Here is a 16,331-nt window from a genome sequence, read left to right on the forward strand (position 1 = left end):
CACTAGAAAAGTCATAGCACACAATTCCAGATAAAGCTGCACATACTGATATATATATATTGTCTGGGATTTCCGGGACTAGTTACATGCTGAAATTTCAATATGGAAGATGAATAAGTCGAACTAGAAAATGCATTTCCTGTGGACAATGCTGAAGTAGCTGAAGCAATGGCTGAAGATTAAAAGCAGAACTTGTAAGCTGGAGGTTGAATGGCATGAAATGGGTGAAAAAAGCCTGAATTGTTGATGGAAAGTGTAACAAATACCACCAAACTCTTCAAAAATGTAAAAACTGAAAGTTGAAGGTAAGTTGAAAGCTAAATGGCCTAAAATGGCTGAAAAAACCTCACAAAGAAGAAATGTACAAGCAAAACTTGTAACGTCATACCTGAAAGAGATTTCTGACATTATGCTAAAATGGTTGAAAAAGCAGCTCATATTTACTGAAGTAAAGTGCTTTGAAAAAATTTTAAACTGAAGGATCTGAATTCCACTAGCTGCAAAAGCTGAGAACTGAAACATGTTGTTGAAACAGTTGAAAGTGAAATTACTCACTGCCAAAGGTGGAAAGGTGGGAGTAGGAATAAAACACCTCAAAACTGTAAAAGAAATCATTTGTATTAATAACAGAAAGATGAACTGCATTCTAAACAGTAGAACGTTTATTTTTTCAACAGTTACACTAGACAGAAATTGGTCTCAGTTGTGAAGTTTTTAAATTTTGTAAATACAGTCCAATCTGACCTGAGAACAGTTTGAAGGACTTTGTATGAACAGTGTAAATACAGGACAATCTAAACTGAGTCAGACTCAGCATTCACACTAATAAGTATGCAGGATAATAGTATATGCCTGCACATAATAAACCCTTTGGTTGACGGCATTAAAAAGTCCTCTTTGTTTTGGAGGGGTGGTGGTTTTGTTGCATCCCTAACAATGTTGAGACCAAACCTACGCCCTTACGATGAGGCCATGGGAGATAGAGAGTGGATGGTATAGTTGAGTTTCCCAGTTCTTGGGTTTGGCCTTCGGGAGGAGACAACAGACCAGCCCCAAGGCATTAGAAGTGGCCTAACCTCTGTCAGGAGGTAAAGTATTGCAAAATATGTACCTATTACTTATTACAGCCTGTCACTCAGTCTGCTGCTAAAGCTCCGCAGTCTGTGGCCTTGGACTCAGCATACCGTGCGATAAGCTGTTTCACCAAAAACAAATCAAACCCACCAAATCCACTGAAGCCCAGTTTAATGGCTAGGAGGACCCCCAGCCCTTCTCCACCTCCATCCTCTGTGAGGACACCGTGCCCTGCTGTGAACACCGGCCTGGCAGAAGCCTCTGTGAGTGCAGTGTCTATTCATTGGTCAAGCTATATTGTAAGTTATCTTTAGTGGTGCCTTTATTCATGCAGTAAACAAATGCAAATTTGTTGTTGTCTTCTAAACAGGATGCGTCTGGAGGAATTCAGCCAGCCACTGCTGGAGCTACAGCTTCATCAAGAAGCAGTGAAAAATGCACCTCCTGGAAGGTCTGAACAGCTGGAACCAGGATTTGGGGACTGCAGTGGTGACCATTGAGCTGTCCTCTCAACACCAAAGCTTTGTCAACACCAATAGCCTTAAGTTTTGTGGTTGGAAGGCTGCTCCCTTTCAGGCTGCTGCCACTATGCCACAGCCAGGTGTGTCCTCTGGACTTGATTCAGGATTTCCTGATTAGTCCGGGGGATGTACATTAATGATTATGTGTAAAGAAATAAAATAACTGTGGATGTCTGTAGTGTGCCAGGCATGAACAAAGTTGACATCTTTGGCAGAGTATTTGGTGGAGCTGAGGAACCAGCCAAATCAGTCTCACCAACCAGCAGGTCGGGAACATTTGTTGTCTTGCTACTTTCCCTCTGTACCCTGTCATACTTGTTCATACTTGCATGTGTTTTTGTCTTCTTATGTGCTGTTCTCTCTATCCTTTAGGTGAGCGACGTTAATCTCTGACAGAACCTGCTGGACAACGACAAGTAGAGGGTGGTGTTTTCTGCCATGCACCAGAGCAGCCTGGACATGTGGAAGTTCAAGTCTCCTATGAAGAGGCAGGAGCTCACTTCAGGGATGGAGAGACACAGACTCACCACCACCGACCCATTCAATGCATCCCCAGCAGCAGCTCTTCCCTGCTCCACCCAGGCCAGTGATGATGGCTCTAGGGGACTCGAAGGTGCCTGTGCTGGTTGCTGCCCTACAGGCCCCCGGGTGTCAGCCTCATCTTTGACCGCCCTGCTCCAGTCAGAAAACGTTCCTGCAAAATACTGCATAGCAGGCAGTTCAGGACAGTGGAGACTGGACAGAGCAAATACAAGGGCATTGTATACCACCCCTCTGTAGAAGTTGTTCTCAAGGAGCAGTGGTTGGAGTAGAGCAAAAAAAAAAATTAATAATTGTTAAATACCTTCCCAGAGGCATGGACACTGAATATACATCCTTCTGAATATGTTTCCTGTTATTGTCTATAGTTGTCATAGAAAGCACAATAGAAAACTGTAAAAAAAAAATGAAGAAATTAAATTAATGAATAAATATTTGAGATAGTTACTGTCAAATAAAAATAGGAGTGAAACTTTTTAACTGTAATTTTCTCCTCTTTCTTATTTTCTATATTCCGATTGTAACTTTATTGGAGGGATTGCTGAAAAAGCAATGTTGTTGTCAGGTCGAAAAAGAACATTCTATTTATTGTTTGTGTGAATGTTGATTCTGCATTCACACAAACAATAAACAGAATGTGATTCACACTAATCACAATAACACTAATAACACTAGTAACTAATAACATTAGTAAAAAGCTAATATCATTGAAATCGAAAAATGTAATTTTTTTTTTATTCTTATCGTTTCTTCCATCCCTTTTTTGGCACTTAACAAGTCCTACAGTTTTTTACAGAAACTGTTCAAGTATCAAACGTGAGGCTTTTTCAGGAGATGGGTGTTATTGTTTTTATGATTAGTAATTTTTTTAATATTTAGCTATATATTTTTTTGCCATACAAATAAATGGAGATGATGTTCAAATCCTTGAAAACGTCAGACTCTTTGAACCTCTTAAGTGATTATTCAGCTTATTGATATCTTCAACAGATTCTGATTTATCACAGTTTTAGTTTAATGCTTTTTTCGGAGTTTATAAATGGTGTGTATTGTGTTTCACGAGCAGAGGCTAGAGTGGATGATATCACAGCTTGAGTGGGAGAAACTGTAGAACTCTGAAAAACTTCTGTGTAAGTCGTCTTCATGGCCACATATTTCAGTCTTCAAATACAATTTCTTCCTAGGTAGTAGAAAAATTTGTCCTGTTTCATAGAAAGTGTCTACTTTAGCACATAGACTTACATAATTTGAACAGTGAGCGTCAAAGTGATGAGAGTACCCTCAAACTCTCCCATGGATTGCAATGCAATTTCAGGAGTTGATTTCCAGAGAAAAGCAGAACTGATCCTTTTTTGTAACGCTCTAGAAACTCTAGAAACACCAAAGTCACATACTCTGTGCACAAAGGTGTTCTGCCACTCATGGTCAAACTATTGTTCTGATAGGAGTTACTGTTTCTACAGAAATAGTAGATGTTTGAGAGGTTCACCAAGCCAAAATGTCAAACACACACACAGCCATAGAAATACACACACAAAAACACACACACAAAAACACACACACACACACACGCACACACACACACACACACACAGACAGACAGTGATACAGACAGACACTTTAAGCTACAGGAACCATTCAACCATCATTGCAACTCTCTCATATACCCATAACCCTATCCCATGCAATACAAATTCAGAAGCTGAAAGCAACCCGTGTCTCAGCAGGTGCTACTAATGCAGTATCTGGGCAGATATGGACAAAGCTGATTCTTATTGGCTAATTGGACTCATTAACTCTTATCCTTTTTGCTCTTAAATATGAGACCATTTATAAGGCAAATCAGCACTGTGTATGTGTGTGTCTTAATATCTTTCTATGGTTGTTAGGACAATTTTTTGTATACATATATGTACACACATATATTGACCGACTCACAAACCATCTCCACATTTGGATATTCACCTAATAAAAAATCATCATTTTGGCATCTAATTTTTCAAAGCACTGTAATTCAATTAATATGAGCTACTTTTTCAACCATTTTAGCATCGTGGTGAAGTGATCTTTTCCATAGGACTTTACTTAACTTAACTTTCCCTCCGATATCCCATTTTGGAACACAAGTTTAATCTTAAAAGTTGTGTGTGTGTTTCCCTCCTCCCCCTGGTGGCCACAGTCACTAGTAGCAACCAGTGTCTCAGCAGGTGCTACTCAGCAGGTGTTACTGGGCAAAATGGACAAAGCCGATTCTGATTGGCTAATTAGACTCATTAATTATTAGCCTTTTAACTCAGGTATGAGAGCAATTCTAAGGTAAATCAACACGGTATATTTGCATGTACTTGTGTGTGCGTGTTGATGTGTGGTTCTTTGCGTGTGTGTACATGTCTTTCTATAATTGTGAGGACAATTTTGGTTAAAAACCATTATTGTGAGGTCATTTTGGCCGGTCCTGACAATCAACTGGCTGTTTGAAGATTAAGCTTACACAGTTCCCAACACCACGCACACACATACATTGAAAGACACACAAACATCATCACCACCATATGGATAATAACTATACGTGTCTCAACCTGGTAACACAAGCTTTTTGGAGGCTCTATGGTAGACAGCCCTACTGTCACACACAACAATACACACACACACATTGACAGACACACACAAAACAATCATACTTTTTTGTTTTTCACCTTCAAAATAAGAGTCTCAACCAGGTAAATAGAACTTACTGGAGGTTCTGTAGGGCAGCTCTACTGCTACACACAAACAAACACACACACACACACACAACACACACACACACACACACACACACACACACATATATTGACAGAAACACAAACACCATCTCCACAATTTGGATTAACCTTCAAAATAAAAGTCTCAGCATGGTAAGAGGGAATTATTGGCTCTGTTGTGAAAACCTTATGTAATTTATACTGCCAAACACAGAAGCACAGACAGTTTCAAATGAAAATAGGAGTCTCAAAAAGGTAAGAGGTAAGGTAGGTAATAAAAGTTTGATCTTAGAAGCTATTGTCTATATGGGGATATAGTGGTATAGGTTTATTTCAGATCAACTTCTGTAGGGCATGTGGTTGTGGGTACACATTTGGGTTTGAAACCATCAGTGTGATGTTGTTTTGGCCAGTCGTGACAGTTTCAAAAGGGTTTTTGAGGGACATCTGCAGTGACTGAGGTCAGTGTCAGGATAAGTCTCTATGACATGAATGAAACTGAAATCAACGTCCTTTTTCTACAGATTGAAACATGATACAGTCTGATGTCACAGCCTGATGGTACAGGCTGATGGTGCAATCTGATGTTACAATCTGATGGTACAGTCAAATGTCATAGTCTGATGTTACTGTCTGATTGTACAATCTGATGTCATAGTCCTATGTGACATCCGATGTTACAGTGTGATATCACAGTGTGATATTAATGTCTGATGTTACTGTCTGATGTCACAGTATGATATTAGATTTTGTCATGTGTCATGTTACCGTACGATGGTAAAGGATGATTTCATGGTCTAATGTTACTTTCTGATAGTGGAGTATAATGTCACAGTTTGATGTTACAGTTTGATGTTACACTCTGATGGTACAATCTAGTGCTACAGTACGATGTTGCAGTCTGATGATTATGTCTGATTTTACAGTCTGATGTTATAGTCTGATCTCACAGTGCAATGTCATCATCTCATGTTACTGTCTGATGGTACAGGCATATATTATAGTCTGATGTTACACTCTGATGGTACAGAAATATGTTACAGTGATATTACTGTCTAATGTTACTGTCTGATGTCACCGTCTGATTTCACACTCTAATGGTACAGTCTAATGGTATAGTCTGATATTACAGTCTGATGTTACTGTCTGAATGTAAAGTCAGATGTTACTGTCAGATGTTACAGTCTGATTCTACACTCTGATATGACAGTCTGATATTACTGTCTTGTGGTCACGTTTAATGTCATAGTCTAAAGTTACAGTCTGATGTTACAGTCTAGTGTCATAGTCTGATGTTCCTGTCTGATGGTACAGTCTGATGGTACACTGTGATGGGTCATTCTGAAGTAAAAGTCTGATGTTACATTCTGATTTTATAGTGTGATATTACAGTCTGATGGTACAGTATGATATCATAGTCTCATGTTACTCTCTGATGGTATAGTCTGATTTTACAATCTGATGTCATAGTCTAATGTTACAGTCTGATATTAAAGTGAGATGGTAGAATCTGATGTCATAGTCTGATATTACAGTCTTATGTTAGAGTCAGATGTTACTGCCAGATGTTATAGTGTTATATTATAGTCTGATGCTAGTCTCATGTCACAGTCTGTTGTCACACACTGATGGTACAGTGTAATGTCACAGTCTGATGATACAGTCTGATGTTACAGCCTGATTGTACACTCTGATGTTACAGTCTGATGTTACTGTCTTATGGTAAAGTTTAATGTCATAATTTAATGGCACAGTCTGTGGTTATAGTCTAATGGAGTACTGTGATGGGTCATTCTGAAGTAAAAGTCTGATGGTAAATTCTGATGTTACTGTCTGATGTTACAGTCTGATGTTACAATCCAATGGTACAGTCTGATGTTATAGTCTGATGATACAGTCTGATGGTACAGTTTGATGTTACAGTCTGATGTTATAGTCTGATGATACAGTCTGATGGTACAGTTTGATGTTACAGTATGATGTTACAACGGTTTTACAGTCAGGTGTTACTGTCTGATGTCACAGTTCAATGTTACAGTGATAGTACAGTCTGATATTGTAATGTGACATGTTGACATCAAATATATAACAGTATCTGTTTATCAGTAGAAATCCATAGTGTTATCAGAGAGTGTCTCGGATGACTGTGGATCTGCTGCAGAAATAGTCACTCGGTCCGTCATATGTTTCATCTTAGAACCCTGTGTTTTAATATTGATAATGATCTGCCATACAGAAGATTTAAGAGAGAAAGAATAACATCATCTTATTTAAATATGACATCATTGCAAAGGTGACCCAAAGATCTGACAACCATCCATCCATCTATCAAAAATACTTTCTTCTTGAGCTAGAACGTTCTCGTCAACATCAGTGTCTATCAGTGTCTTTGGCTGTCGCCACAACACACAAACAACCTTCTTGACACAGTCACCTCATCCACAACAAAGACTTTAACTTTCACTGGTGTGCAGCCTTGGAATGCAGGAAACAGTCTTTTTGGACAGTCTGAGGGAGTCTGTCCCAGACATTACCAGTTCATGCACACAACCATTTTGACCTGATCTGCTCATTGACTTTCTCTGCCACTGCTGTGTTCCTCTCATCACCTGTATTCTAGACATACTGTATGACCTCTGACCTGACAGGCTTAAGCGTGGTGTTCGATATGGAGAGTGCATGACTGACACAGAAGTCAAGTAGCATACGTGGGTTGAAATTAGCAACAGCAAGTTGTCCTTGTACACATTGGGGGTACAGACCAGGCACTCACTTACGAGCTGCTGTACCGAACTCCACCTCTCCTGGTTTACTTCTCTCACTCTCGTCCACAATCTGTGTTTTTTCTTTCTCTAAGCAGATCATCTCCATCTGCTCTGCAGCACTATAATGTCCATCACCAGCACTCTGACGTACAAGTTTAGCATGTATGTCATGTTTACATGAGCGGTTATTTTCTGGACATTTCAGTTTCCTGATCAGAAATTCATCTTCTCACAGTTTAAACCTTTCTCTCCTCTGTGTTTGTCAGACACAGCTGTTTCAGGCCTGTGGTTCTTCATCTGGTCTAGCTGTGTGTAGTGCTGCCACTCCGTAAAAAGGGCAGATGATGATGTTTGGGCACTGGAAACTTTAAAAGGGATGTTCCAAAGGAAGCAGGTCAGCAGGCTGGAGTACATGCTCAAAAATATTACCAAACTGAAAAAATGAACCCTGCAAAATTCAACAAAAATATAACTTAAGCCATAACATCAAACTTCCCTAACTAATCTGCTGATCAACCCCACTAACTTATAGAAGAAACTGGGCTGACCCTTCCAACCCACCAAACCTACAAACAAAGATCAATCACATCTCACAACCAACTAAAACACTGATGAAATAACAATGATAATGACAAAACAATGATAATTTGGGGGATCAGGGCCTAGTGAAAAGGGAATGGAGCAGCTTTTTCACACTGTGATTTATCCAAGTCCCTGTTCACCTGGTGTTTCCTTTATTCTGTCCCTCACTAGGGGACACTGCTCCTGTTGTTAGTCTTGGTTATCCTCAGCTTTAGTTATGGCTGAGTTGGCTGTCTGATCACATACACTAACACGTTGGGTGACTACGTTTCTGTGGGCATTCTTACTCTCTTTGTTCTTTCTTCTTTCTTTAGGACATGTTATTTTCCTCCTCCTCCTCCTCTTTCTCCTCTCTGGAGTCTAATCTTAATTTTGTCTGTCTCTTTATCCTCTTCTATATAACCGTTTATGATAACGGTTCTAATAGAGCTTCATCAGTTTTCAGTGTCAGTGATAGAGCTACTGTGAGTGTGATGGTGACTACTCTCTGTCTCCCATAGTGATACACAGCTCACTGACTAACACACACACACACACACACACACACACACACACACACACACACACACCCACACAGACACACACACACACACACACACACAGACACACACACACACACAAACACACACACTGAGGATGAGGGATGTAGGGCCTGGTCTGATACAAAGTGACAGAGAAACTGAGATACAGGAGAGACTTGCCTGACTTGGGAGAGAGAGACTACTGCAGTGCGTCTACACATCGAGAGAGAGAGAGAGAGAGTAACTCCATGAATACTGAATCCTCACTTTACCTCCATCTCTCTCTCTCTCTTTCTCTGTGTCTCTCTCTTCTTCTTCAGTTGCTGCTCACATTATTTCGGAAAGGATTTATGTATTTATCCTCCTGTCTCATAACTCCATCACCTCTGAGCTTCCACCAAAAATACATGAAACTGAGGTGCCAGAAATAGAAGAGGAGTAAAAGAACAAAGGATTTTAAATACATCTGAGCAGTTGTTATATTTAACATATCAGTTAAATCCAACAGGATCTGCTCCTGGTAACTGAAGTGTTATCAGTATCATCCTGGTTCTGTTCAGACCAGTCAGAGCTCTAGAGAAAGGTTGAAACACAGATGAAATATATTTTACATAATGATGATCTGAACAGTTTCTGTGTAGCTGTGAGTGGATACATGATTCTATGGGTTCATTTATGAAAAATGAATGTGAACATGAAAGCTGCAAGAAGCAATGAGCGGGCCCTTACACTTCTTTCGCACCTCTGGGTTGCTCGCAGTAGGCCGGTTAAGATTTCCTGCTCGAACCGTGTGGAGATGGACAACATGTATTGCATGTTTCTTTGCATTCTTAATTGTGTCCACTGTGTGAAACAAAATACCACGCAACAAGCTCACAATATGTTCCTGTATTCAAATGAAGAGCAGACAATGAAAATGTCATGTAAATTAAAATGATGATTGTCACTCAAGGGATACTTCCTGTTTTCAGAAGGTGGCACAGTGACTATGACTTCATATTAGCATGCAGATGTCTTCAGAGTGAGACTATCATCAAACGTGAAATTTGGGGCAGATTGATAAATGTATATTTGAGTTAGTTAGTTGAGTTCGCCACGCTGCCGTGATTAGGCATTTCAACAAAAAGTCACAGTTTTCACAATCAGGCGTCAACAAAGTCTTAAGCATATTCTGACAAACCTGCTCAGAGGACTACAGCAAATTGTAAAACATGACATTCAAATTCTCACATTTAATTCTCTAGGAGTTCAGTACCATGGTGGCATAGCAATTTCTGATGTTTCGCCATGAAAGAGGAAGTTGTTATAACTCCAGCACACCTTGTCCAAACTGCCCCAAACTTTATATGATTGATAAGAGTCCCAGCCTGAAGCATCTACATGGGTGTCGAGATTGGGCGTGGCAAAATGACTCAAGGGTGCCCCCTAGAAAATTTCAACAAAGTAGCCCCTGCAGTATATTTTATCTAGATGTATGAAAATTGGTAGGCATATGTAACACATGGAGCGCTAGGAAAAAACGTCTTGGAGCCTTATACTAAACCCAACTGGAAGTCCGCCATTTTGAATTTAGTGTTCAATTTAGGTGCATTTTTCCCCTTGCAGGTCAGGTCAGTTCTTATTTGTATAGCACCAATTCGCAACAGAAGTTATCTCAAAGCACTTTCCAAATACAGCAGTTCTAGGTTTAGACCTTCTCTTTATAATATTATTTAAACAGAAGTGTGTGTGTGTGTGTGTGTGTGTGTGTGTGTGTGCATGTGTGTGTGTGAGTCTGGCTGTGTGTGTGTGTGTGTGTGTGTGTGTGTGTGTGTGCCCGCAGATGCTGGGTGTGCAGGGAGCCAGTCAGGACTGTCCACGAGCTGTTTTGAACACCTGTGTCTAGCTGGAAGACAGCTGACGCAGAGATGAGTGAGATTTTGGATCAGCAGCCTCTCAAACAGCTGCTATCTCTTAAGAAATGGTAACTCCTATCAGAACCATGAGCGCCACAAGACCTTCGTGCACAGAGTATGTGGCTTTGGTGTTTCTAAAATGGGGTAACAGGGGCAGGTTACAAAAAAGGGTCAGTTGTGCTTTTCTCTGGAAATCAACTCCTGAATATTTATTGCAGTCAATAGGAGAAGTGGAAAATATCTCCATACCATCTCCTGAGAAAGCGACACATTTTAATACTTGAGTGGTTTCTGTAGCACAAAAACATAAGAATAAAAGATGAAAGATAAAGATTGAATAACATTCAGCATTCACACTAATAAGTATGCAGGATATTTATATATGCCTTCTATGTTATTGCATTGCAGGCACATAATTATCATTATTAATTATAGTCAAATTTAGCAGGTTTAGCAACAGGTGTTAAACAGGATCATGGGGGCAGTAGGTGGTTTGCGGTTACAGGTCCAGACTCTACAGCTCTGGAGGCGGGAGGACCTATGAAGAGTAACAGAGCAGGGAAAGAGGGGAACAGAAAGATAGAGAAGGAGAAGGTAGAGAGAGAGGCACACAGCCTGGGTGCTCATGTCTTTGAGTGATGCAGTTTTTTTGTGATTTTTGTGTGATTTTTTTGTTCAAGATTTTAAGTATTGGAGAATTTGTTTTTCAAAAAATATCATTCTTAAAATACCTCACTATTCTAAAGTACATATTTTTTTATGGCATCACATTGTTGTATTGTTCAAAAGCCTAATGAATTTGAAACAACCTACTGACTGACTGTAGATACTGGAGAACAGGAAACTTATGATTTATGTATGAAATATAACATGAGACAGCTATTGTCATTTTTGTATTTTTTTTATTAAATTTTCTTCCAATTTCACACGCCTGTCAGTGACGGAGTGCGGTCATGGTAAACACAGCAAATGGTCTTTGGTGAAGAATCATCTGCCTCGTTTTTAGAATCAGAATTGGAATCAGAAATACTTTATTAATCCCCTGCGGGAAATTGTTATGTTGCAGTGCTCCATTCCTCCAGAACACATCTATATGGGTGTCGGGATTGGGTGTGGCAAAATTGGTCAAGAGCACGCCCTAGAACATTTCAATGAACTAGCCCCAGCAGTAGGTTTTACCTAGATGTATGAAAATAAGTAGACATGTGTATCACATTTAGGTCTGAAAAAAAGCCTCTAGGACCCATACCCTAAACCCAACCTGAAGTCCACCATTTGGAATCTGTGTGCAATTTTGGTGCATGTTTTTGCCATTTACAGGTGTTGCACTGTAACAAAATCCTCCTTGAGATTTAATCAGATTGACTCCAAATTTGGTCAGTACAAAAGAGACCTTTGGGTTGTTAAATTGCGCAGCTTTTTCTGGGTCTTTGGCATACCGTGTCCGCCTGGCAAATTTCAATGCTTTCAAACAAACACTGAAGTAAAGCTCTGACAGGAAACATTTAAAGCTCAGACTTCAGTTTCCTGAGGAACCGACCTGGACTGTGACAATTTAAAACATCGTGTTGTGTTCATGATGTTGTGTTTGATGATTTATTGGTTTACTGTTTGAATGTGTAGCTGTAGTTTCTCCATGGGTGTAAATCTGTCTATCTGTGTATCTCTCTCTCTCTCTCTCTCTCTCTCTGTGTATGTGTGTGTGTGTTTGTGGAGCATTAAGACAGAGTGCTGACCTTGGTGTTTCCTTGTAGGGAGTGGTACAGCTCAGAGGTGTATGTGCTGAGGCACTTGGATGGCTTAAAGACACACTGCCTGCACCACCAGCAGCCTCACAATCTATGTGTGTGTGTGACTCCCTCTCGCCACCAGGTATTCCACCAACAGACTCAACTGCCTTTAATGTCATAGATATAAAACATAGTCTGACTCCAAAGTTGTCACAAACAGACACGTGGTCATGACCCTCAGGCAGTCGGATAGACCTCCAGAGTCCTGAAAAATGAAGTCAGTACTGAAGTGTCAAAACTGCACTTCTTTGAATGACCACTAGAGTCTGGCTCCAGCAGTGAGTCAGTCCCCATAGACTCCCATGTTAAAATGTCCAACTTTACAGCAGAAATAAACATGTTTACAGCCTGGTACAAAAAACAGTTTTGGTCTCAATAACTAATTTCCTCCTTCATGACACCTGTATGAGGGGGTGAATTTTTATATAACTCACCTGTTTATATTTTATTAAGGCGTAAAGTTTGAGGGCGTGGCCTCTTTGAGTGACAGGTGTATGCTTGCCACAAACCGTCAGACACCGCCAAGATGGCGACGGCAGAACAGCCCACTCTGACTTCAAAACTGCTCTTCAGAAACCTGTGGGTGAAATCATGGAGGCTACGTCTCACATCTTTATTTACAGACTATGGTTAAAACATAACACATGAATCAAACATTCTGCAGCCTTTTGTCTGCTGATGTGAGCGAGACCACATGATGGTTTTAACTGTTTCTGTATTAAACCAGGCCTCAGTTTTCCCCTAACTTTAACCAGGTGTCTGATATCTAAACGGTCTAAATATAACCATAAAAAGTATAATAATGCTGTAGCCTGCACGTGTTACACAGTGACACCAAAGGTCCTGACCAAGTGTCTGTATGTGATGAGTTGGAAGTGACAGAGCAGACATACTACACACAACTGTAGGTCAGTCAGACTCAACAGAAACTTCACAGCAGCTGATTCTGATTTATTTAGGTTGATTTCACCACCAGCTCTAAATCAGGTTTATTTCTATACTTTAAACATCATCCAACATGAGGCACATTTACCTGAAATATTATTAAACTGCAGCTTTGATTTTTTTTATTCATTAATGTTTATGTATGTGTTTTACTTTGTGGTCTCTATATGAAGCTCATTTCTCCACTACATTTATTCATGTGATGCGTTTATACTGCATGTCTGTGATTTACCTCATTTTCTGTTCAGCTTCTGTATCACACTTCATTTCTCTTTTCCATTTACCTGCTTTGCTTTTCAATATCCTGTCATTTACAGGGTCAAACCCAAATTACAAGTTTACATGTTTTCGTAGTCCCCTGCTGTGTGTGTGTGTGTGTGGGGGGGGGGGCCCTATTCCATCAATGCAGATAAAGGAAAATCTAAAGATTTATGAATTACACAGGACAGATTGATATGGTTATTCATGTAGAGGTTTTAAATTTTGCATTGTCATATTAATAACGGAGGCTATCAATCATATGTATGAATTATAAAATAAATAACTATGTTAACCTTCAGCCCCAAATCTAATTGAACGGATGGATTTAATGATATTTGACATGTCACAACACAGGTGAGTGGAATTAACTGTTCAGCTGATTAAAAACGAACATTTCAGCTACACCTTTTGTTTCTCATTTGTACTTCCTTATTCATCTTTTTAATAATTTTTTGAATTTATTTGTGGATTGTCTGTTTTCCATTAAGCTCCTCTGATGTTGTGTCTCTTTGATTAACTGTGGCCTAATACAGATACAGGAAATAGCTACTGTCTCTGGTACAAATGTGTCATTAAAGTGAAAAGGGAAGTGTGAGGAAGACTTGTATTTAATGATTGGTACTTGGGAGGAAGTTTATAGGAACTCAGGATGTTGAGAACATGGGTGGCACCAGGGGTGGGGTTAGCGGCTGAAGCCCAGAATGTTTTTAGAAAAATCTTCACTGTTCATTCTAAACCTGGATCATAGCAGCGTAGGAACCAAATAACGTGAACTCGAGATGACGTCTTCCATCATCAGACCCCAGGTCGTGTAGGTAGATGATGCAAAATGAATGAATGGACGTCTGTGTGTGATAAACTATATTGTTTATGGGGTTCAAATCTTCTGCCAGTTTCATTATGATTGCATATAATTGGATTAGATTTTTGTGGCCTTACATTTGTAGTCAAATAACTTTCTGTAACTGTTGGTGACATCAGACACCGCAGCCTCTTTACACAGTTCATTACTTTGGTTCCACACCTCAGTGGAGCAGCAGCCACTGATCGTCACCGTGAAGACAACACAGCTGGAAACAGCTGGAACATACGGCCTCTGATACAGCATGTCAGGTTTTGTTTTAACAACGTTCATTTGACTAAAAAATGTCATCAGGAATGGTGTCCTGTCCAATCAGTCAGAAACCCTTAACCAACCAATCAGCAGATATTAGCAGAGTGCTAATGTTTTATGGTAAAAGATCTCCTTCCCTGTAAGAAAAACAAATAGACGTTAGTATTTAATCATTTCAATTATTATATATAATCAATAATATATTTTCAAAAATAAAATGTGGGCTTTTTTTGTCTTGGAGCAGGTGTATAAAATTATCTTAACAGTTTAGCTCCATTTACCCACAATCATTGAGGACAAGCTCATGAGTGCCCTCTAGGTGAATTACAGCCAATTTCAGTACATGGGCTTTAACAGGAAGTGTACACACTCTCTGTAGACAAGCTCTCTCTCCTCATCAGCACCTGTCAGTTCCCGGTGGTCAGGTGTCCCACCCTGACAGTCAAGCCAATGAGGCAAGTAAAGCTGCATTTACTCTAAGTTGTAAAATAGACAGTAACTCTGGAGATTCTCACTTGATATATGGAACCCAGGGCGCCGGGGGAAGAAGGGCCAAAGGGCCATTTGCTCAGTTCACCTCTGGAAACCTCTTACAACATGAGTGTGGACAGTGTTTCAGAACCTGAACTCTGTCTCATTCACATCAGGACATTTGTTTCGGAGCTCTGTCAGTGGGACTCTGTTAGACATGTTGGTAGAAGGAGTAATATTTAGGAGCAGGTTACGTGCATCTACAGACCAGATCTGAAATCTAGGGGATATGAAACCAACAAACGCTTTAACATGTTGAAGCCAGATGATAATGACATGTTTTAAATGATATAAAAACATGACATTTTTGCTTCAGCCTTATGATCACATAATTCATCTGTGTCTGGAAGTTGCTGCTGTGTTGTCATAATGTTTGTAGACACTAAAGCCTGATTTACTGTCGCATGCTAAAGTGCAGGCTTGGAGAGAATCTGGGGCTCTGTGCAGCGTTATCTATCAAATTAATGATCTTGCGGCCGGTGATGTCCTGTACATGTCGGTGGCAAGCCGGCAAGAGTAGCGCCTTCCCCTGGTCACCTGCTCACCACATGTCACGGTCTCTGCTGCAGCTGGAGGAATGGGAGCTCAGTGGAGATAATAATATAATAATACAAGAGATAATGTATTTGTTGCTCAATGCGTTGTTGGTCCCCCCACCTCTTAAGTTAATGTGATGTCCTTGTACCAAAGTTAGACGGCTGAAACCTCGGCTGAAGAGAACAAGGGCGGAGATGTTCGTCATGTTTGTCATGTTTGTCATGTTATGAGCGAGGATCAGATCAATGTCTCAGTGTTAACATGGTCACATGACTGTTGTTTTAGGACAGATTGTGAACCAGATGTTTAAGGTGAACATTATCTGCAAATCTGTAAATGAAACTCGTTTATTAAGGGAGTATACAATTGCGTTTTTGTTTTCATTTCTTTGTTGCGGTAATTATGCATTTGAAGAGATAAAAATAGATTCGATTTTAACTTTTAAGTTTCCTCTTATTTTATGTGCTGTAATAAATGATTTCATTCTTATATTAGCAGAACTGGACTTGCA

At 39.9% G+C, this 16,331-nt stretch overlaps 1 protein-coding gene across 2 annotated transcripts in view; it reads left to right on the forward strand.

Moving 5' to 3' along the window:
• LOC130169174 (tight junction protein ZO-2-like) overlaps nt 1-16,331 on the forward strand; it is a 121,762-nt gene that overhangs the window by 18,929 nt on the left and 86,502 nt on the right. For both annotated transcript variants that reach the window (XM_056375660.1, XM_056375661.1), the window contains exon 2: nt 12,397-12,514. In XM_056375660.1, the coding sequence (XP_056231635.1) occupies nt 12,397-12,514 (118 nt within the window). The remainder of the gene's footprint in view (nt 1-12,396; nt 12,515-16,331) is intronic.

This window comes from Seriola aureovittata, chromosome 5 (genome assembly GCF_021018895.1).
Source record: "Seriola aureovittata isolate HTS-2021-v1 ecotype China chromosome 5, ASM2101889v1, whole genome shotgun sequence".
Taxonomy (NCBI): Eukaryota; Metazoa; Chordata; class Actinopteri; order Carangiformes; family Carangidae; genus Seriola; species Seriola aureovittata.